The 23,988-nt window shown below is 45.4% G+C and overlaps 2 protein-coding genes across 5 annotated transcripts in view; one reads left to right on the top strand and one right to left on the bottom strand.

The window, feature by feature from the left end:
* Nucleotides 1-23,988, bottom strand: part of LOC135371251 (uncharacterized) — a 139,561-nt gene that overhangs the window by 59,474 nt on the left and 56,099 nt on the right. The window lies entirely within an intron of this gene.
* Nucleotides 452-23,767, top strand: LOC135371247 (uncharacterized). 2 transcript variants are annotated; one of them, XM_064605321.1, is made up of 5 exons: nt 452-590; nt 18,834-19,038; nt 19,976-20,119; nt 21,090-22,514; nt 22,597-23,767. In XM_064605321.1, the coding sequence occupies exons 1-5, from the start codon at nt 543-545 to the stop codon at nt 22,755-22,757; spliced, it is 1,983 nt and encodes a 660-aa protein (XP_064461391.1). In that variant the 5' UTR covers nt 452-542; the 3' UTR covers nt 22,758-23,767. The 2 variants fall into 2 exon arrangements, with proteins under 2 accessions (XP_064461391.1, XP_064461392.1); XM_064605322.1 differs by lacking the exon at nt 452-590 and adding an exon at nt 10,298-10,466.

Genomic DNA, 23,988 nt, shown 5'->3' with positions numbered 1-23,988 from the left:
CTCTCACTGGCACACGACACATGTTCTGTTCTGTCACTGGATCATCAAGGACACACGGCGCAAAACTGAACCGTGTTATGTTCATTAAGGTTCATCTTACGAAAATATGTTACACGCACGCAACGGATGGCTCCTGTTCCTTTTGTCTTACTGTTAAGGTAACGGAACCTTTAACCCCCACGAAGAGAAATTTTCGCACCTTAGTGCTAAATCGGAAGCTAAGTAATGCTCTGGCCCTCGGTGCAAGTCATGTCATGTTGAAATCATGAAGATAAGATGCGACCTTGCACTCGTGGACGACGAAAATAATGTCTGAAGAGACCGAGCGGAGCCGATGCGGCATGACTTTCCACAATATTATCATGCTGACGTTATCGGAGTTCATCACTGGAGGAGCATCAGAGATTACTGGTGTACTTGAGAGTTTGCGAAGCTAGGATCGGCCGGTTCACCACGGTTGGGTTGTTATGAAAGGTGGGACGAGAAGGGGTAACTTATTACATGAACGCACCCCATGCAAGGGCCCAGGACGACGATAGGACATGACGGTCATTCATCCTTCGCGCAGGCAGCGTGACAGCAGAAAGGAGGTATGTAAAGGCAGCTTTTCCTTTTTGTGTGTGTGCGCGTGTGCCAAACGTGGGGCATGACATTTTTTAAGAGTGTTGTTGTTGTTGTTTGTGTCCATAAATCAGGAAGCCGGAATTTTATGCGAGTTGAGCTTACTTTCCCCTCTGGAATGTTGTGTCGCAGCGCTTCCGTGATACTGTAGAATGCTCTAAAATTGGAGGGGTTTCTATGTACAAAGATTGGCGCTCGTAATGTTAACAAGAACTGATAAATTGATTGCAGTGATAGGCTTCATGGGTTTCATTTATTTGCGTAGTAGAGGAAAGTAAAGAAAGCAAGCAGCGTCCAGAATAGCAATGATATGCGGGTAATCCAACAGTGAAACCTTCTTTAATATTCACAAGCTTTCATGTAGTAGTAGTACATTTCTTCAGGTGTAAAACGTTTCTACAAGCTGGACAATATACACACAAGGAAGGTCACACGTGAACAGTAAATGGCGAGAGGAAAAGAGAGACAGAGAGAAAGGAGGAAGAAAATACAGTTGAGCTGCTCACAGAAGCGTGACGACACACGCTATTACGTATGGGCCGTTACGCTGATAAAAAACGTTGATAAGCATCAAAATTATTACAGGTGAAATATTTTTTCTTTCAGTGTATGTGATAGGGACTTTTTTTCTATTTCCACTACTTACCTGGCTAGTTCATTAACATCTCTGACGCGATGCTCTTGCGATTACGTAGATAGCTTAGCTTGCTTAATTTCTCTTATATTCAGTTATTTATTTTCACTTTTTTTTAAATGTGCACCTCAAGTTTTCAAGAAAGCCAGTTTCCACAGAGACTGACATCAATTACACACTTAAGCTGGATTCGCAACAACGAGAATTAAGAGCAATAAAATACAGTAGCGCCTTCTCCACATTGCTCCCACACTCAGACTTTCCTCCTTCTTCTGCCTGCAGGGTAGTTTGAAATTGAAGCAAAAAAGAAAGGAAGGAAAGAAAAAAGAAAACATCGCCGCTATCCATAAAAAAAAGGGGGGACGCAGCGCTTACGCTGTGATGATAGCTCTTATCTCGCGAGGCGTAAGTGCAGTAGCGCAAGGTCGGCTACAGTAGAAACGCGACTCATTGTTATATTCATATTGTTTGCAACGTACAGTCGCGTTTCCGACGCGCACCCAGCTGTTCTACCCAAGTATCTACATCTCCATATCTCGAACATAGAACGATATGTTGTGTAGGAATGCTTCTTGCATTTTTTATTATTATTTTTATTTAGCAATACTTTTTTTTAATTCCTTGTTAGTGCCGCGAAGCAACTGTGGCTATGAGCGGCGTACAGACGTGGACAGATGGAGAGAGGACAGCAGGAAGGAATGAGGTTACAGGGGGGGGGGTTAGTATGCGTCCTGGGCCGACTTCAGGGGAAACTGTGCCGACATTCGTCTGGAAAGTCTTCGGAAAACCCAGGGAAAACCTCAGACTGCACAGCCGGTGACAGGATTCGAACCCGTGTCATCTCCCAGTCTCGGCGTGGAAAGCGATCATCCTAACCACCATGCCAGGGGAGCTGGTCCTAAAAACATTAACATTATGTTTTTTTTTTTTGGGGGGGGGGGAGGTTTACGTTTCCTTTTTTTTTCTTTTTGAACCTGCGACTGCCCTTTGGGAGTCTGCACTGTATCAAAAGGGATTCGGTGCGGTGCAGTACTCTACTCTACTCTACTGTACTCTAATATAGAGCGCAAAAAAAAAAAAAAAAAAAGTAAAGAAAAAGAAGGAAAGAGTACTTTGAAGTATCTATTCTGGTGTACTGAGCTCCCTGTGTTGTGTTAGTATTACGGAGAATCTGTTGTTCGAATGATTGCATATATAAGTCGACGTTACTTTTTACAACACGATACATATAACCATAGCCACCTTAATCGATGCATCATCCTTCTTATTTACCTCAATGCCTTCTTATTTGCGGTATTAATCTCTGCCCTGGAGTGTTGGCCATATGCATGCGCATTTGGCCCATATCAATTTTATTTATTTTTATTTATTTAGATACCTCAAATGCCCACACAGGGGCGTTACATGAAAAGGGAGGTGGGAGAACAAACAGATACGTATCATAATGGGTATATAAGATATGACGAGCATGCTGGGCAACGTAACTTATGATGCGTACACAACCGGTGACGAAAAATACCAGAATCTGATACGGAAACAAGCGAAGGGAAGGTCATTCCAAAAACGATAATAGTTTTCAGGAAAAAAACGAACAATGAAAATGGGACGAACGACAAAAGAATTCGGTTAAGTTTACAAGGGTGATCGGTCCTAAGGGAGTGGGCGGGGAATAAGAAAGAAGGGCGGGTAGAAGGATTATGAGAGAACCTATGAAAAAGACACAAACAAAAAATAATTTTTTTCTTTCTCTTTCATAACCAATCGATAAAAAAAATCCTCCTACGATTCAAGTAAAGTGACGCTTGAGGGATAAGAATAACGAGATAAAATAAAGCTGTAGAACGGTTTTGGACAGATTCGAATAGATCAACAAGATTAGTCTAATAAGGGTCCCAGTCGCTAGAAGCGTATTCTAGTTTGGGCCTGATTAAAAATTTGATATGCAATAAGTTTGACGGAGGGAGGCTCTGGCTTGAGGTTCCGACGGTGATAACCAAGCTTCCGGTTGGCGTCACTTACAACAATGTGAATATGTTCAGATCAGGAAAGATTAGTGGAGAGATCCATGCCTAAATACTTGTAAGAGACAGTGAGACAGGACAAAGACCAACATGGTATCGACATACTAAGGACGATTTGGAAGGAGAAAAAGGAAGATAACGACATTTATGGGCATTAAGCGAAAGAAGCCAAGTAGAGCACCAGGTATTGATAACAGTAAGACCACGCTGAAGGGCTATTTGGTCAGCCGAAGATCTTGTAGGGCGGCAGAGAACACAGTCGTCAACAAAAATGTCTAATATTGGATGTAATAGAACGATGGAACGTTACTATAAGGAACATTACTATAACGTTACTATAAACGTTGCTATATACTGGAACGTTACTATAAAGATAAGAAACAGTAAACGACCAAGGACAAAGTCTCGAGAAACGCCAGAAGAAACTGCAGGGAAAGGAGACATGAATTCATTCACAAGGGTAGACTGAGCTCCATTAGTAAGACAGCTCTGAATCCAATGGAAGACATCAGGGTGAAGTTGAAGAGAAAAAAAACTTTCTGGATAAGGTTGATATTTTTTTTTTTTTTTAAATGCAGTGTTAACGCCACGAAGCAACTGTGGCTATGTGCGACGTAAAGAAGCGTACAGATGGAGAGAGGACAGCAGGAAGGAGTGGGGGACAAGGGGCCAGTTAGTGTGCATTCTGGGCCGACTTCAGGGTGAACTGTGCAGGCATTCGTCTGGCAAGTCAGACGGAAAACGCAGGAAAAACATCAGACAGCAGGGCTGGTACGGGGGTTCGAACCCACGTCATCTCCAAGTCTCGCAGTGGAAGGCGATCTTCCTAACCACTACGCAACGCGAGCTGGATTCTTGCAGTTGAGCGTGGAATTCCTCTAGTGAGCCTCCCCACAGACATGGGATGGGCTTCCCGTCTTTGGCTTGCTTCTGTTGGGTCGGATTGGAGCTAAAATGTATGATTGTGTCTCCACAGGTGACTGTGTTCCAGTGGATGAAGTGCACTTTTGTGCACATGAACACATGCGCATGTTTTGTAGCTTCTACTGGCAGCAACATGCGCATAGGGAGCAGCAGGTCCTCACATAGCTGAGATTAACCTCCCCGCGTATTCTCATCCATCTCCTCCACTGTATGCATGCATGCATGCATGAGGCACAGAGGCCTATCTCACAGCCATTTCCAATGCAGACGACAATTATGCTTATTTATCTAACAGACACGGCGCCTATTTGTTGTTGTTGTTGTCTGCACAAATCCTCCGAAGTACGCAAACAGTCGTAAATTTTATCTCTGGGAACGCTTTATGTCTAGTTACGTCGGGCGGGAATTTTCCGTCCTCCGATGATTTTGTGCTGTTCCTTTAAATAAGCCGACATTCGGTATGAACGAACCAGCCGCACTTTTAGTACGCGAACCTTTCTTGAATTTCCCAGAGCTACAGTTCACTTACCGGTCCCTCGACATGGCCCTTCGTTTTATAACGATGCAAGACTTCCGCATTTGTCAGGAGAAGCAGAAAATCACGGGTCTCTTATCGCATGCATTCCTCATACGATGACATGTGATGTGACATTGTAACATCGTGTTGTACGCACCGGCTTGATCGCAAGAGTTCGGATTATCTCAACGTCGCCAGCAATCTTGGCGGCACGATAACACAGGCTCGGTATCTTCGCCGAGCACGCGCTCCTTTCCTTCGCATTCCCCCCGGACCTTTCGTGACAACGTCACAAGATTTGTTGATAACATAATAAAGAGTTTTATCGAGAGTTACATCCGTTGATCGAGAAGATGCCCGTCAAAAAGAACTCATTACGAGTTAAGTTACCGTGTGAAATATGTAACTAAGTTAATAACGAAGTTCTTCAGCCTGAAATGTAACTCGCAGCCGCAGTTACGGAGTTGCTTAAAAAAAAAAGAAGAAGAACGAGTTACTTCCAAGTTACTTCGTACACAAAATAGCACTACACAGGTGCTGGGCGCGTGAGCAGTTGAGTTCGACCTTGAGTTGCCTGCGGAAGAGTGCAGCACGCATAGATCGTTTTCGTTTATGTCTAACAATTCGAACGCTTGACGAATGTCGGCACAGTTCCCATTGAAGTCGGCCCAGGAAGCATACTAACCCCTCTGTCCCCCAATCCTTCCTTTTGTCCTCTCTCCATCTGTCCACGTCTGTACGCCGCTCATTGTCTGTACGACTTTTTGAGACTGAAGAGAACAAGGACTTGGGCTAGTTGGTAGGACACACGGTGTAAGATATCTTTATCTATATCTTATCTTTATCTTACACCGTGATAGGACACGATAAGAGAACAATTGCAGGACAGGGACGAGAATGACAACAAACAACGAACCAGTGTTGCAGTGTTACACTTGCAGTGGTTTGTTGTCTGCAGTCATTCCCCGTGCTTGTCCTGCACTCGTCTGAATACCTACACTGCCCATTGCTATCTTATCTTACTAAAACTAAAAACAAAAACAAAAAAACTGCAAGTCGCAACATTTCATACCTTAGAGGTAGTGTATCCGTGCGACGGTGCTGCCAAAGCGGTCAGCGTGTCCAACTCCGAACAGTATAACAAATGCTACATGGAACGGAGGGGCGAAGGCTGTTCCATTATTTATTACGTACTTCCTGCGCTTTTTGCAGTGCTCGATATTACTATGAAACAAAGGGAGGATGCAAACCGCGTGGGATGAGGCATACCAGGATGTTTCACGGCGGCACTATTGACATCAAAGCTCTCCCACTTCTTAATGAACCTTGCACGTTGCTATGAGAATGAAAGGAAAAGAAGGTGATGGCACGGCGTCGTACGAAAGACGGTTATGATATGATGCACGTCTCGTATAGAGGGGCAACAGTCGGTCAATGGCATTCACACTGTACATGTAGCTCAATGAAAGAATTGATAAAAAAAGGTAACCAGCTGCTGAGGAGAATTCATAATAGTAAAAACCAAAGAACAGGGGCTACGATTCGAATCTGTGTGTTTGCGTCGCGAAGCAGTTGTGCCAGCGAGCGTCCTGGAACCTATTCTCGTCAAAGTAATCGACCTCGATTACTTTGCGTCCCGCCTGTCATTGGTCGTTACGTGAAGAACAGCGATGAATGTCATGCGTCCTCAACCAATGGTCGAGCACTTGATCCTACACTCTTCATCCTTTATCTACACTCTTAAAAAAAAGGGGGGGGGGATAATGGCAGGATCGGCTCGCCGTTGCAAAAGAAAAAGAAGAAAGACGGATGGAGGATAGAGGATGAAGGGTGGAGGTGGTAGAGGGTGCGTGAGTTCGTCGGCGGGAGCAAAGCGTTAGAGGGGTCGTCGTGCAAGACCCGCCTTCTGCACAAAGAGAACAAGGTTTCTTGCCTTAGCACACATAAAAATGAGTTTCACCACATAGCGCGCACCTAGTCAACCATCATCCCGAATGACAACGTTCTCGCCCCTGATTTCTTGAAAACGGGAGGCGGAGCGTGCTATGTGGGGAAGCACATTTTAAGAGTGTACTTTTTTCACGAAGATTGCAGGATGAACTATATTAGTTGAGGGCGCGTGACATTCATCTCTGACCTTCACGCCTTCTTCACGTAACGACCAATGACATGCGAGACACATCAAAGTCAAAGCAATCGAGGTCGATTACATTGACGAGAATAGGGCCCTCACTTTACTCATTTATGATTCGTTGATTGGTTGACTGAGAAATACAAAATATGGGGATGTGAACGAATGAGGCGTTAGACAGATAGAAAGAGAGATAAAGACAGAGATATAGTGAGTGAGTGACGTGTGAAAATAACATGTGGGTGAAGATTTGCTAGTAGTGTGCAGTATGTGCACCCGTAAAAATGAACTTCACCGCATGGCACGCTCCTAGCGAACCATAATGCCGAACCATAACATCGTTCTCGCTCCTGATTTGTGGGAAAAAAAGGGAGGGTGTGGGGCGTACGCCTTTTTTTGTACCAATTTATGCAGGACATAATTGGTACAAAAAGGCGTAACATAATCACGTCGAATATTCGGAATAACACACGGAACCATGAATGACAAAGCAATTTTTCTTCCAGTCCCGCCACTGACGCGCCGTAACGCTTATGAGCTTTTCCGGCACGTTTGGTAAGCTCCCGCCACTAAAACAGAGCAAACAAAACTTCTCTTTTGTGGAGCTGGAGAGATTTACGATTTTTCCGGCCAGCTTGCTTATGACGTAAACGCTATCGTGCATAATCTTCGTCGTAACAGGAAATTACAAAGATAGTGTGAGAATGCACTCCGTATTCAGTAACCTAACGCAAACAGCAGCAATGCCGTGGTATATCACTGTCGTCTGCAAGTTAGCAGTTCCGTTTAGCGAGTGAGCTGTAATCGCCTCATCCGTATAGTGGACTACCCATTACAGGCAGGCCGCGCAACGGAAAATAGAAGCGCAACTTGCCTTTCTCAAGCTGAAATGTATTTTTAAGCAAAAAATACAAAGGAGAGATGACTGTTATTTACATAATCGAAAAATGCATTTTCCCTTTTTATTTGTTTGTTTAATGATTATCGAACGGACAAACGAAAAAGCGGTACGAACAACACGTAATTCAATTCAATTGAAGTGACAGAGAGAGGAAGAAAAAAAAAGAAAAGGTGAGCACGTAAATATATCCACGCTGCATACAGAAAAACTTGTAGCATAATTACAGTATATACAGGCTGAATATAATTATAATGATGGTGCTGGAATGGTGCTGGAAGGGCTCTCCATTGTCGGCTCACGACTAACTACCTCACGACTAACGCCCTGGGGCAATGTGCGTCCTGGGCCGGCTTCTAAGGGAAAACCCAGAAAACAACCGAGACAGCACAGCCAGGTACTTCCAAGTCTGGAAGCGATGTATACAACTGCCTACTCGAGGAATCGCAGTTACAATTGACGAGCGCCGTAATAAGAGAATGATAAGTGTATTCGAAAATAAATAACGTATTTTGTTTGACGTCTGAAAGCACAATTTCGCACGTAGACGTATAAAATCAGTAATCGTCGCAGACGACATCAAACGCAGACTTGCTGTGGCTACAAGTGGCCGCATAAGGTGGCACACGGTGGCTTGTCTCCATAGCTACGGCCGCCGAACGCACGGTCCTTATTGGCGGACTCTGATATGTTACGTCATGTCGTTTAAGCGATCAGACTTTGTTTCTATGTCGTGTTGGTGGCTACCCTCTTACCGCATCAAGTGGAAACAACGATAGTTATTAACTAATAACTATAATATATTATTATTATTACTATATATTAACTAGTAACTAACTAATAACAAGTATGTATTAACTAGGATAACTGCAGTATGCAGCTATTCCAACAGGCATGCATTTTGCCGCCAGCCTGTTACCCATGACGAGAGTATGAGTGAGTATGAGTTAGAATATTAAGGACATGTAAGGATTTGTAACACGTTATGTTTGTTATAGTTAATATGGTCTTTGTTGTCAAATTTTAGATACAATGCGTGCACAAGACGTTTTTCTGCATCGTTTAGACCACTACCAGTTGTAACCGCACGCAGATAATACTGTCGTTGAAACACAAGGTTGAACATAGAAGTAAAATGCAATTGGGCCTTGTCTTGTTTTGTCTTTGTCTTGTGATGTTCGTTTCTGTGTTTTGTCTTTTGTTGTTCCGCCCAAGCCCAGGGACATGTTGCCAACGTCACATACGGTTATTTCAAACTCGTGACACCTGTGCAGCACGCTGCATATACAGTGAACCCTCGTTATTATGACCATGGTCGTCCCCAGAAATTTCGGTCATAATGCGGAATTGTCACATTAACGGGGGGGGGGGGGATTTGCAGAGGTTTCACAGGATTGTTCCTCAAGAGTATGGTCGTAAAGCGCGTATGTCAGATTATCGGGGGTCATATTAACGAGGGTTCACTGTAATACCTATTGCTTCCCGGTAGCGCTATCTGTCTTCCAGGAACAATGCTACTTTCTTCTGTGGGGAACGCGGGCTATCTAATGCGTAGCTTCCCAAGCAGCACAATGTACTGAAAGTCGAGTGCAATAGGGGTGGCTGGTATGTGCCTTATCAACGTCCTTTAGTTGCACGAGCCTGTTCAAGGCCTCCCACCTATCCGTCCACCCCTATTGCACCCGACTTTCAGTACATTGTGCTGCTTGGGGTTTACCCAAGCAGCACAATATACTGAAAGTCGAGTGCAATGGGGGTGGACGGTATGTGTCTTATCAATGTTGTTTAGTTTAGTTTCACGGGTCTGTTCAAGGCCTTCCACCTACCCGGCCACCCCCATTGCACTCGACTTTCAGTACATTGCGCTGCTTGGGTACTTGCGCTTGCAAAGTGGATTTTTCTGGGAAACAGGAAACTGCGACATTCGTACACACTCGACCTGTCCACCGTTACAGTTACACTTATCACGATGAAAGAAGGAAGACACTGAGGCTTTGTATGTATCTGTCCTTCCTATGTGGTCCAGTCTCAGAACATCACTCGCCATCATACTTATCATATCCATATTCGGCTCGCATTCACATAAAAACATCGGATATGCATGACGCCCGCAACCTATAGGCACAACCCGTGAACCACAGGAAGCATTTTTTTTTGTCCTAGTTTTTAGGCGATATGACAAAGCGTTTTTCAAAGTATACACACGGATACGAAAAAAAAAAAAAACAACAGAAGAACAGTGAAGCAATCCTGCCTTATCTTACTGACGTCATTAAGACCCCTCGTCCTACACACACAGTTAAGAAATAAGTCATGGTTCCGCTTCCCGCACGTGCAAGCCCTGTCGCACTCCTCACGCAGAAGCATTCGCTCCTCACCCTTTAGATCACCTGGAAACCATGTGCTCACAACGTAGAGAGAGAAGCGACCTTTCAGGAGAAAGGACATGGGGGGAGAGAAAGATGCAGAGAGGAGGTGACCACACTTTTAAAAAAAAATCACCCATCGATCACGTGACAATACGAGGAGGAGCAGGGGGAGAGGAAAGGCATAACGAGGGGGGGAAATGGAGTAAGAAAGAAAACAGTCCGTCAAGCGATGGTGGTGTCGGCGGCCGAATGTGCCGGACCGGTACGGTTTGATCCGCAACGGTGATCCTGACCCATCGAAGGGATGCAACGCGACGGCTTGTTGTTTCTGCCATGGATGAGAAAGTAAAGGTAAGTTACCCTCCTTCTCGCACAGATGACAAAACGCACACGCAGTCCTAGTTCGCCGAAGCCAGGGCCCTGTTGCTATGGTAACGGCGAAGCGTCGCCTATGGCAGGGGAGGAAGGTATGAGATCTCTCTCGGTGGAGGAGCCGCCGCGCTCAGCTGATGTGGTTTTGGACTGCAGCGAGGTGGGCTCGGGTCGTAGCTTAGGTGAGGACAGGTGGTGCTAGAAGGAAAACGACGCGCTCACGTTCGTGTGAGGTGATCGAACTGTGAACGATCACTTCGATGAAGGCGGGGGAAACGGTGGAAAAACGCGCTTTCGGTGAAAGTGGCCAGCTGACATTGTAGTGTCGTCTGCGATGTCCCGAGAGTGTAGACATCGACACTGTCCGAGTGAATTCTCGTACGTATCGCAAGGACTTGTATCTTGCATATACTGCAGCGGTGTTGTTACTCGCGCCTGTTGCTATGGGGCTCCGCTGTTGCATAAGTTCTGCAGTCGAGAACATCTACGAATCTAAAAAGGGAGGGTCGCAACATTGATAAGTTAAACCTGAACGTAGACGTCGTATCGCCGTTAACGCACTCTGAAGAGAGACGGTAAAGTCAGTGTTGCCAGTCGCCGTACATATGAGAGCGGAAAAGCAATGCAGACGACAGATGACCGTCACTTGCTAGAGCTATAGTGGTCATTGCAATACGTCGATAGATCCACGCGTTTGCAAGACGGGATGCTCGAGTAAATAACATCGGAAGACAGAAGCAGATGTGATGAGCCCAGGGCTCCGAAAGTGTGTCCTATCGATCCCTTCCTCGTGGAGGTTTCCACGGCTATGGGAGAAGGTGGTAGAGGGAATTCACAATTCCTCGCACGATGAGGGGTCATAGAGGACAGCAACGGGACATTGTTCGGGAATCTTAGCTGTGGTTCGCGCTGCGCCCCCCAAAATTCCCGCTTTAATTTGACCACTTAGTAACACCCAAGGTCAACGGCAGGTAATGCCCATCGAATATCATCTTTTACGTATCTCTTGTTTCTTCTTTTTGCGCGAGTAGTGATGAAGAAGAGCAACAAGAACAACAGGTACACGACGATGATGATGACATGGGGTTGTTTCACCGCTGAAGCGAAGTTCCTTACCTTATAACACGTGACGTGACTGACATGACCATAAGATGACAAGAGTTAAGTGATGTGATTGTGTAGATTGGCACGAGAAGAACACGAACAATACAAATGATTCTAAACCGAAAGTGACGCAAGAATAGTTCAACCACTATATCTAACACTCGAGGAATCCATTTCGTTTAGTGCTTATTGAATTTAGTACATATTTTCTTCTACATTAGTCGTTATGGTTTGATGAGAATGATATTTATGAGTATACACTCTAAGAAAAAAAAAATGGTGTGAAAAGGTGGCAACTTCTATAGTTACCACCTAGGTCAACATAGCGTCTGGTAAAGGGTGTAAAAGGGTGGTAAAAGAAATTATTATATATACAAAGTTGCTACGAAAAGGTGTACGTCCCCTTCGCTCACCGAATCAGCAACCCTATCGTTCGTAGGTAGGAGGTAGAACTTTGCAACCATTTAGGTACAACGTATGCGACAACTATTACCTTCTAACAGGTGTAACTGCTCCACCCTTTTTTTCTAAGAGGGTACAGATGAGTTGCGAAACGTGTTTATGAATCACATCGCCGTGGTAGACCCAGTGGTGACGAAATTAATTGCAATCGCACGTGCGTTGCAACACCTACGTGGCTGGAGGATTGAGCATCAAATTTTGTGCTTGGAGTGCTATGCTTGACTGAAAAATCGTTCATCTTCGCGTAAAGAAAAAGAAATGAAAAAAAAAAAAAACGACGAAAGAAACAAAACAAAAATATCGAGTGACTAGAGCCAGTCCAACGTCGATTCTTGTCGATAAAGCGGTCTTCATGGACAAATCGATGAAGACTGCTGTTTCTAGTGCAATAATCCCCATACGCTGTTCTTCATCTATATAGAGATGGGACTTCTGCGTGTTTCAATAGATGCACGCCAGGCTAAAAAGCGTCCGCTAACCCTTTCCCATAACCGGTTCGAGCTTCCATAGACGCGGAAGACCATCTACCTTTTTCTTTAAATGTGTTCCTTCCTCGTAGCACATATGGTATAATTGGAGCTATCGAAGGATCTAGCAAGATTGTGTCATCTTGCTTCTTAACCAGAACAAAACGGAAAAGATGTTAAGAATCTCGGCCATCAGGACAACTATCCTCCACGTTAGTTTAGTTTAACGGCGAACTGATTTCGTCAAGAATCCACGCGGACAGATTTTTATTGTTTTGATAAGAAACTGATAGAGATAATATAATTCGGGGCTGACGCCACAGCGGTCAGTCTGTGGATTAATTTTGTCCACCTGAGGGTTCTTTAAGGTGCGCCGAAATCTCGCCACACAACACACCACGCTGACAGAGAGAAAGGCTAGCTTCCATAGAGAAGATTAAAGGAATTTTGTGGTTCCGTTTCACAGAGGGATTTCCTGGTTTAGCGTTACCCACAACGTTGCATTTTTGGGCACCTATGACAACGCGACTGATATTCACGCACGAACGAATAACGTTCCTAACAGGATACACCACGTATGCAAGTGACACGCAAGGTACGGTTGGCCTATAGTGTCTTGTTCCCCCATATCGAACCCATTCCATCACACAAATCTTTGCACTCGGGTTCCTACTCCGGTGGGCAAGGTTTGCGCAGTCACCCCCCGTGCGTCAGAGGCGGTGTGACGCCATTCTGACGTCACGAATGCAAACCGCTTTGGGGGAGCAAGATGAGAGAGAAGGAGAGCGGCGGACGGTCTGTATGTGCTCAGGGAGGCAGTTTATGCTATCGCTGTCCGGCGGCATAATTATGTTCAGAGCTTCTTTGTTTAATTAGTATTTATAATATATATATATAATTAATTAGAATAATTAATATAATAAATTAATATTTAATTGGCGGTTGTCAGATACGTTTAGCCTGACATTTATTTTTTAAATTTTCGTTTGGTAGCGGCATTTCGAACTTTATGAGTTCTTATATCGAGAAAAAAAAAAAAACGCAACTCTTCGTGCTTGTGTGTATAGTTCTCACTTGACTTGCGTAAGCAAGAAGCTGCTACTACGGAAACGTGTCTGTATACGGATCTGGTCGGATGTCGTCAGAGTTGACATGCAGCCAGAAGAACTACAGCAGCTGTTTTATGGGAAACGTTTCGTAAGAAGAACCTAAACCACCCCACGGGGACATGACGAGGCATTCCTGCAAACAGTTATGTCACCCCCTCTCGCCTGCTTCCCCTATCAGAGTTCCACTCAATTTCGCGCTTCGTGCACAATATTCAGGGCGGTGGGAGCTATATTCATCCCTGAATATAGCTTCTCCATGCTGTTCTTTGGGAATTATGAGCGGCTTATCACTAATGCCCTCCTTAGTTATTCTATTTATTATTCTACTTCTACTCATTAATTATTCTACTTTTGTTCCAAAATAGATTACGATCCAAAGTGAAAATTAAAGTAGAAATTTAGTAATTAGTCTTTGTGATCGCCTACAACGGCACGACTTCGTTACTCGAGTAAAAAAAGAACAAACAAACAAAGCAAAGAGAAAACTTTATCACTGGTAGTGGAAGAAAAAATTGTCCTTCTGCATATACTTATGTAAGTTGGAACATTTACATCAGTATCAATGAGTATCAGAGTACTGTTCACTTGTTTCGTGGGGGACAACATAAACATTTCCAAAGACAATACTTGTTTCAATCTATTTTTCCGATTGAGTTTCTGCAGGGAACGGGTTGGTGCTTTATTACGCCAGCACTCGATTTTTCACTTTGGAGGACAACCGCACTTCCTTACATTAGAGGGCATTCACTCCAACGGTCGTTACATCACATGCAAGCATTGCATACTGTGTCACATGTGTTGGCAGCTCTACCCTGTGACAGCTGTTCTGAAGGGCACCTATTTCGAGCGCGGCCTCCTATACCTACTAAAGGGGAAAACAAGAAAACAGAAATGTTCCGGCGCGAATCATTGCAAGAGCCCGTTATATGTCCCTATTTTCTGTTCTGCTTTTACTCTCCTTCACCTCAGGAGAGAGAACAACAACAACAACTTTATTTCAGGATAATGGGTGGGGAGTTTCATCGCCGGAGATGGCAGGAGAGAGAAGCATGGTAGCAGGGTATGGTATAATAGCTATGTATAGCAATCGTGTATCCGGGCTGCAGTGAGGTAGCGAAATAATATTTCACGAAAATAACGAAGCTGCAGTAACCCTGATATTGGTAACAGTCCAATTTGGGGTTGAACAGCCGTCGAAATATTGAGAACATAAAAGTTTTCAATATATGCTAGTTGACAGTTAAGAGCTCTAATAGCAGCATAGCATCCTCCCCAGGTTAATGCAAGGATACGTTTATAACACGACCATGTTCGACAGATGGTGCCTGTGTCGCCCCATCGTATGAACGTGTGTGTGTGAGGGAGAAAATATGTAATGGTGAAAGGTGGAACGCTTAAAAAATAAAGCGCCACGTGTCGCACGCAAGGGCTCATGGGAACTTTGAAGGACTTAGAGTATAGTTAACCATACTTACAGCATTAGGAGAAGACGGAGGTAAAGGAACCACAACGACATTCCCAGTGTGCACAGCAGCAGCGTCAGCCAGTGTAAACCATAACCGAAGTTCCCATGGTGCTTTGCGCCCCGCGCTTGGTGGCGCGCGCGTCTTTGTAAAATCGTCTATTAGACGATTTTTGTGAGGGAGTGGATGTGGTTTGTCCCTTCAAATGACGCACCCTCGGAAGCCGTTGGGGAGATGCGTTAGCTTAGCTCAATTGGTAAAGACCTGGACCGACAATCCAGAAGATGTGGGTTCGAGCCCTACAGCTGGCTAACCTTTTCAGTGACTTCCTTCTTTCATATGTGTATAATGCCGTAAAAATTCCTGTCGCTGTGTGTGTGTGTGTGGGATAGCGTTTCCGTGCGGTTTCGCTCACATTACTCAGACTTTCCAGACGAAATGACGGCACAGTTCTCCCTGAAGTCGGCCCAGGGCACATACTAATACCCCTTGTCCCGTGCTCTGGCAACGCCTCTCAGAGCTTGGGTGCACGGACGTTTCCCCTCGCAACACTCCTTGGCCCCGGCCCCAGTGCAGCGAGCTAGCTAGTGGAGTGTGACGGTGCTCCGTTTTCTGTGTGATACGGGCCCCTGGGTTCCCTGTGAGCCGGGGTTTTTTCTTATTTTTATTTTTTATTTACTTATTTATTTCACCTTTTTTTAGGGATTAGCAATCCGGCGTGCTGCCCCCCTCCCTGGCTGACCTTTCCCCTTTTATCTTTCATTTTCCTTTCTTTTTCTGGCAATAAATTCCTTCCGCCCCCCACTCCTTCCTGCTGTCCTCTCTCCATGTGTCCACATCTGTATGCCGCTCATAGCCACAGTTGCTTCGCGGCGCTAACACGGAATAAATAAATAAAAAATCACACCACACTTTCCTCACTCACACTTTCCTCGATAAGTAATACGGAGAACCTTGAAGGACGGCTGCTTTCGCCCGCCGGTGCAAATCTCAGCGCGCAGATTAAATTCTTCGGGGAACTATGTCGCTCAACTGGCATGACGATAAACCGACGTGAATAATGCGCAGACGAATCGGAAAGAGCACTGAACGAGGTCGTTGCTTTTTAGCTAAGTAGGCGACGCGCCAGATTGCTGCATACGCTAATTAAGAAGAGTTTGATACGGAGTGTAACCACGGTAAAATGAAGTCGGACAGGTTGGACAGGTCGGACGGAATTTGGACATTTGCGACCACTCCGCGTGTTTTAGATCTCTTCCAGCAAGTGGGTTACTGATGCGTCATTTCGTGAGAGCTAATTTGTGTCGTGGTGCACAACCAGGAAAGTCTAGGATGGAATCGAACGATTAAAAATAAATAAATAAATCATATTAGGTATTGTTGTATTACTCTTGTCCAGTGCGTTGAGGGCCATTGGTGTATTTCGTTTGTAAAACAAACTATTATTATTATTATTTCGTCTACAATCATTTGAACTATTGTCTCATTAACTGGACTCATGCGCATGTTCTTTGTTATGCGTCTTGGTCATCTTGGGGGTTGCATTTTTCCTGTTTTTCTACTTTCTTTTCTATTCACGTGTTCTGGAGTAGCCTTTCCCGACATTGTCGGGACTCAAATCCCTATGCGTTTTATTTTTCAATCAATCAAGCAGTTGTTGACAACACCAGCTCCTGTGGCATAGTGGTTGGGATGGTCGCTTTCCACGCCGGGTTCGAATCACACAGGCTGTGCTGTCTGATGTTTTCCCTGGGTTTTCCGGAAGACATTCCAGACGAATATCGGCACAGTTCCCCCAGAAGTCGGCCCAAGGCGCATACTAAGCCCCCTGTCCCCCCACTCCTTCCTGCTGTCCTTTCTCCACGTCTGCGCTCTGCTCATAACCACAGTTGCTACGCTGCGCTGACATAAAATACAAAAAATTCCACTACCTTTCTCTCTCACCTATCACGTCCATTATGCTACATTCGGCACCTGACGCCAAATGTATAGTGACTATATGTCTTAATTATCCTACATAAGTTAATATCCCACAATAAATAATAACAATTTACTCGTTATAAATGTCATCAATAAATCAATCAAATCAATCGCGTGACGTCCACTCCAAAGACAGCAAACTTGATTTCCCAAGTACATGTCGGTCACACAAAGATAGATAGATAGATTGATTAACTAATTTATAATAGAAAAAAAAAAAAAGAGACATCCCCTGATGCTGTCAAGGCGTTTTTGCACAGCGCTTAGTCTGTCGCGAAGTGATACAGAATGCGCTCGTGTCACATGCACCTCTTTCCGAGAACTGATATTTGAGTCGGAGACCTTCCGTGTGCCGGCTAAAGGCGAAAGTGTGTCAGCATTATATTCTGATCGATGGCCCCGGGGCCTCGTCTTGTTACTTAGTCTGCCCCTATTCGATGTCCGTGTTCCGGCTGGTAACCATTAGGTCTAATTGCTTCGTACGAATTCATTAAGGGAGTTTCGCATAGAATGACTCATATACATGTGTGTGTGTGTATGTTTTTCTGATAACTGTCTTTCAACCACAAGATGCTGGTTTACCTGCGAGAGTGACGAGTCCATCTTAATTCGAATTCAGTCTTAATTTCGAAACTGGCAACAACACGTGACTTGACGTGTACAGGTTCTGTGTTCCTCCTGTTCAACTCAAGGAAATGTTAACTCTTTCTTTGTATGAATTTACAACTATCACTTGCTGTCATCAAGCTGTCCGTTTCACCCGGAACTTCTCTAAGTTTCCAGAGGTAGACTGCTGGTGGATGACACCGGCAATGCACGGGACTACCGATAGCACCGACAAGGATCCTGTACGTAACAGCAGGAGCACCGCTTATACTCTAACGCAAGGCACAGTGCCAGGCGACGAACGCTAGAGGCAATTCTTTCGTAGTGCAGGCAAGGCAAGGATAGTAGTCTGGCGAGCCACTCCATTATACGTGTACTGCGCTTGGTCTATATACACCGAAAAAGAAGGAAGAGAAGCAAATCGATTACCAAGGATGCGTTTGCTATTTATTTGTTTTGTTTTTTTGCACAGCTCTGGAAGCGGCGCGTGTGTTCAATCACAACCTTTCTGAGAGCAGAACACGGCAGGTATCGGCGAAGTCCTTCTGTGTTCTGCGGGTGTCTAAAGGCACTCAATGCTCATGACTGCCGTGAAATATGTATCATATTGGATATTTCCGGTCACGCAGACGGGACAGGCGGCGGTTCGGTTATCCCAGCATGACAGCTGGCGTCGCTTAATCCCTGTTAGACTATTATTATATACAGTATTATATTATTGTACGGAGACACTGCCGCTGTGTGATTTTTTATGTAACTACCTGACCCGCAGTTGTCGGTGTAGTGTTAACGTGCCGCACCGCGTAGCACAATATATTGACGAAATATTGGCTGCACGCGGGCAATATTGGACCGCTATTGCCAGTATCCAGCCAATATTGGGTCAAGACGTGCTGCTCGGGGCGGTTGGTCCCGTGACTTGCACAAGGGCGGGGCCGATCAGCACTGGTACTGGTTGGCACTTTTTTGTTACCGTTTGTTGCGTTATCATCTATGTTACCCGCGTGACAAAAACAACCAGAGGCCACGCTGTAAGTGGGTTATGGCTGTTTTTGTCACGCGGGTAACAGCTGTACGCGGCGCGCACGGCACGGGGATTGTATCGTGCGTGGTGACTGTCAATTAACAGCGATCCACCTGTTTCCGATGATCCAGGGCCCAGCACCCGTGCTGACGGCAAAGCAAGTGGAGCGATGGCGTTGGATCATCGCCTTCTCCTGCGCGGGGATGAACTTCTTCCACCGGGGTCTCATCCGATCCATGGCTGTTGTCTACGTGCAGCTCATTCAAACGTTCGGAATCACCCGGGAAGAAGCTGCTCTGCCCCTCAGTCTTGTCGCTGTCATCTCAGGCTGTTCAGGTAAGCGACTTCCAGTACCTTGCTTGCACTGTTCATGTCTTGCAGAACGCACTGCCTCCTGTAGTGGTTCTGTACTCTTCTTGCGCACCGAAGTTGTGAAGTCGAAAGAACGCCACCACCAACAACAAATAGATGATGAGGATGCCATGTGCTGTTTCGCCGCTGGGACAGTAAAATACCAACGCCACCTAGACACTGAAAGCCTGCTTAAATGCCTCCTTTATCTCCTTCGCCACATGGACATACACTGTGTATTCATACGAGCGACATCCTCGCTAAAGATCCTAGTGGAAGATAAAGCGAAAACACTGCACACACAGTCGATGTGTCCGTCCCGTGTTATGTTGAGCATTCACTACGGTGTGGAATATCGTGAGTGGCGTACTGCGCACATAGCAGACGACACTTAGCAGACAACACCGTCAGCCTCTTTCCTGTCGTCTGCTACCGAATATCTTGTGGCTGTGTCGCAGGATATCCCCCCCCCCCCCCCCACACGGTTAAAAGTGTACTTGAACACTTGATGTTGAGCGCTCGCGCTCAGAAAGCTATGCCACTTTTCGCGTCTTCCGCTCCTGCGGTGAATGTCGCTGGTGTGAATACACGGACAGAGTCACGAGGTCGTCTGCTTCGCAACATGCTTCCCTGGCTTCTAGTGGCTTCCCATGTGGCTGATGGTGGCACGGTCGTCATTGGCGGACTCTCGTTGACAACGTCGTTTTAGCGATCAGGCTTGCTTTATCTATAGGTGTTGGCAGTACGCTACCCCGTTACAAGTGAGGCATTAGTCGGGAGAGCACATGATGACAAAGCGAGTTTACTGTTCCCTAGAACAAAACTGACTCAAGGTGTCGCGATTTTTTTGATGCGTATAACCATTGGTTAACCATATGTATTCACTTCGATTGAGTAATCATCGCTTGATTTATTCCCGTAGGCCTCTCCGTTGGAATCCTCACCCATTACCTCAACGACCGTCTCCTGGTCGTGCTGGGAACACTGGTCTCTTCCTTAGGCTTGATATTATGTTATACTGCGACTAACATCACCCAGGTTAACGTCTACTATAGCATCAGTCAAGGTTTGTTGTTCCTTCCTCCAGGCACATCGCGCTGCATAGTACCCAGTTCCCACTTGATGACGTCGGACGTGACGTCGCTTGCAGGCGGCGGAAGTGGACGCGCATATCCGGCGCCGCAGACGCCGAGCCAAAAAAGTTTGACATGCTGAACTTTCTCCACGGTGTTCTGCAGCGTTCGCGAGAGCTCACGAGAACGATGTTCTCTTGGCCAATGAGGTGACATGTCCAAACCACGTCTTCTCATTTTTCAACTACTGGCTGTTGCCGTTGTAGTGGCTGGTCTTTCGCATTACTTTGATTTCCTGAAGTTTGTGCCATCGAGACAATTAAAACTTCAACGTAATGAGCTGCAGAAGCATCAAAATAAGGGGAAATGCGCGGTCACTACGTGAAGAAACCACATAACACACTAGAAGGTTATAGATGCTCTTACAGAGGCTTGCCCATTATGAAGCCATTATAGAGGCTTTTGCTGTTCATGGGCATGGGCACAATCCACATTTGACCACGTGCAGCTAAAACAGCGTTGGTTCAGCGTTATCATTCTACATTGAACATTATTCAACATTACTCAACATTAGAAAACGTAGATTCTACGTTCCACCAACAGTCGGTGTTGACCCCCCTGGTCGTGGATCATTTATCCAATTCAGAAAATACTCAACACTCAAAAGGAGAGCGGATCCAATTCACAAAATACTCAATACTCAAAAGGAGAGCGGATCCCAATTCACAAAATACTCAATACTCAAAAGGAGAGCGGATCGAGGAAATATCGCGAAGAGTCTCGTCAACCGCGAGACATAGCAGCAAGCTCTCTGGAGTGAGAACACGAAAAACGTACGCTCGCACGACGTCCCTCGATGTCACAATTGACGTCGCGCATGGCGTCACCAAGTGGGAACTGGGCATAACTGTGTACATTAAGAACTCTGTAGCAAAATCCATTAATAAACTCGTTACCTTTTAGGATTGGGAGGAGGCCTGGTTTTCACACTAACAGCAGTCATTTTGAACAATGTGTTCAAGAAGAACCGGGCCACAGCGTCGGGGATCAATCTCTCAGGTCCCACGCTGGTGTCCTTTATCTTCCCGATACTTTTCCAGTACTGCTCGCAAAAGTACGGCCTGCGAGGCGCCTTCCTCATAGCTGGAGGCTTCACACTTAATGCCCTTCCGGCTGCTCTGTTGCAAAGCAACAAGCTTCGCAGGCCACCAGAAGCCAACAAGGAAGTCAGCGAAGCTGAAGTCATCAGCAATCCGCGGTACGACTGCGAGATCAACATGACAGGAAGTACGTTCACGTTGGCAGATGTGCCTGGAAGTACATCCGATATTCCCAGTAAAGTACTGGCCGCAAGAAATGCAGCAAGAAACCTCCGTCAAGGATGCAAGGACTCCGTTGTAGAAAAGGAGAAACTCCTGGAGAGCAAGATCTTAGACGACAAGAGAAACCCGCTTATCTTGAACAACGCAGGCAGTCTGATCGTGTCTGGAGGCGAGAAAGACGGGCAGCAGGTTTTAACCCGAAGCATTACCAAGAACCTGCTTTGCGGTTCGAAAGAAGTACTTCCCGAACAGAAGAAATCAGCAAATACAAACAACAACCCCCCTGCTCCCTCAATAATGCAGGCAGCACAAGATGCACAGTCTGTGATACAGCGATCGGGAACCAAGAACTCGCGACCAGTGTCTCGGGATTTCTCTGCTGAAAAAGAGAAGCTTCTGGATTCACAGCTCAGCGATAAGAAACCCACTATGCTGATAGCCAACGGAACAACGGCTCCAAACAGTCGCAAAGATCAAGAGGTACCCGTGGACTACCCAGAAGCGTTCAACTCGGTTGACAGACCGCCAAGCATTCCTAAAGTAAAGGGAAAGTTACCCAGTATGAACGACAAGCTGTCCAAAGTACGTGGGGTATTAGAGATGTTCCAGGAACTCCTGAGCTCTCCATATTTCATTCTTGTCTGCCTGTCGCAAATCTCGCACGTCTTCACGCATGGTACATTCATCACGATTATAATCGATTACGCCAAAGACCACGGCATTCCACCTGACCAGGGGATCTACATCCTTCTCGCCAATTCTGTGGGAGACTTGATTGGCCGTCTCGGCCTGGGCTGGATATCTGATAAGAAGCTGATCGAGAGGAGAAATATGATGGTCTTCAACTATCTGGTCACTGGAGTCCTGATGCACATCGCACCCTACTGTTATACCTACACGTCATTGACCATCCTGGCCGTCACCATGGCTCTGTCAGGGGGCAGCACTATTACCCTGTTCTCTGTGTTGTTCCTGGAATACTTAGGCATCCGTCTCATGCCCCTAGCTTATGGCCTCAGTAACTGCATCACTGGAAACGCTACCTTCTTCAGACCTAGGCTGATTGGTAAGGACAACTAAGGACCACGCCGCTCGAATATTATGCATCTCCTTCGATTGTATTTTCCGACTTTCTCTCTTTCTCGCAGGATATTACAGAGACGCCGCGGGAGAGTACGATGACTTCTTCCGCCTGCTTGGCAGCTTCCAGCTTTTCGTGTCGTTCCTCTGGCTCTTGGCGTGCTTCTACGAGAGGAACAAGGCGAACAAGAACAAGAAGGGGACCGATTGCCCCAAAGGTATGGTGTGAAGAGGCGAATGACTCCGACTGTCAGTTCGGAAGAGCTTATCAATAACCACGCCACCTAGCGAACAAAGTTTGCAACGCAAGACAACAAGATATTGAGAGACACCAGAGAAGTTTATCGCTGTTCACGGTGGCTGTCACACGTTGCTAGCGAAAAGCACCAGTAAAGCTGTGTCAAAGTCGTTGCACATTGTTGCGAAGTCACACACGCTAAGAACTGCCACGGGCGGCTGCTGTGCCCAACACAATGTTGTCAGATGACCAGCACTGATGTTATAGTACTTTGTCCAGAGGTTATCGAGTGATCATATTGCATGTACCGTTAGGATGTTTTCCGTTTGATCGAAATGCGCGCGAGGTAATAATAAGATAAGCAGGCTCTTAGAATACCTCGTTAAGCATGCCAGAAGCAGATTAATGTGAGTGTAGCGAAATACACACAAGAACGAATGTAATAAATTGTTCGTATATCTATTTTTTGAACTGAACAATGTAGTTATCGATATCACACCAGCTACTGTGTCTCTACGGTTGTGTCTAAGTTCGGGTGCTGAGTATAGTGTTTGAATGTCCTTAGCCCGACAAATCGGGCATAGCGTGTAGATAGATTCTTCCCCTCTTAGTGTGATAAGTTATTTCCAGGTAGATATGCAAGGCATGTAACTCAAGTACAAATGCATTTAACATGACTGTTCGTAACGAAGATAAGTGGGAGCAACCGTGTGTCACTTACAAATGAAAGATGATGACAGAATCATATGAGATATTTAACTACACTTTTGCCATATGACACAAACATATGTAATGACTATATTGCTGTTACAGATTTTTAGCTTCTATATACTTGCTACAATGTTGTAGAGACTGTACATTCTGTGAATGTTATAATTTATCCTTGAATTCAATTTTTTTTGTTTGTTTGCAGTCAAATAAGCATGTTACTTCAACTCAGCTACTAGTGTTGACAATGTTGAACAAGTTAATTACTATGAAAAACAATAAACATGTTGGCCACTCAACCTTCTATGTCTTTGGTATCGGTATTGGAAAAAGGAAATCGTGGATATGGAGGCCCTATCAACACAGATGCTATTCTAGCTGTGCGCCGCATGCTAATGAAAGGTAATGAAGAAGAAGAACCAATATACAGGGTTTTATTTTATTTGATAAACATTGTTTTATTAAAAAGCTATTAGAGCGGCATAAGTCACGCCATTCTTCTGAAATGAATTCA

This window comes from Ornithodoros turicata, chromosome 10, assembly GCF_037126465.1.
Source record: "Ornithodoros turicata isolate Travis chromosome 10, ASM3712646v1, whole genome shotgun sequence".
Classification (NCBI taxonomy): Eukaryota; Metazoa; Arthropoda; class Arachnida; order Ixodida; family Argasidae; genus Ornithodoros; species Ornithodoros turicata.
The sequence above is the reverse complement of the archived record's forward strand: the minus strand, read 5'-3'. Positions and strand labels throughout refer to the sequence as shown.

Coding starts and splice junctions, on each gene's coding strand:
- LOC135371247 (XM_064605321.1), top strand. CDS start 543: ATGACGGTCATTCATCCTTCGCGCAGGCAGCGTGACAGCAGAAAGGAG. Junction 19,039..19,975: donor TGTCATCTCAGGCTGTTCAG/GTAAGCGACTTC, acceptor TTATTCCCGTAG/GCCTCTCCGTTGGAATCCTC. Junction 20,120..21,089: donor CTACTATAGCATCAGTCAAG/GTTTGTTGTTCC, acceptor GTTACCTTTTAG/GATTGGGAGGAGGCCTGGTT.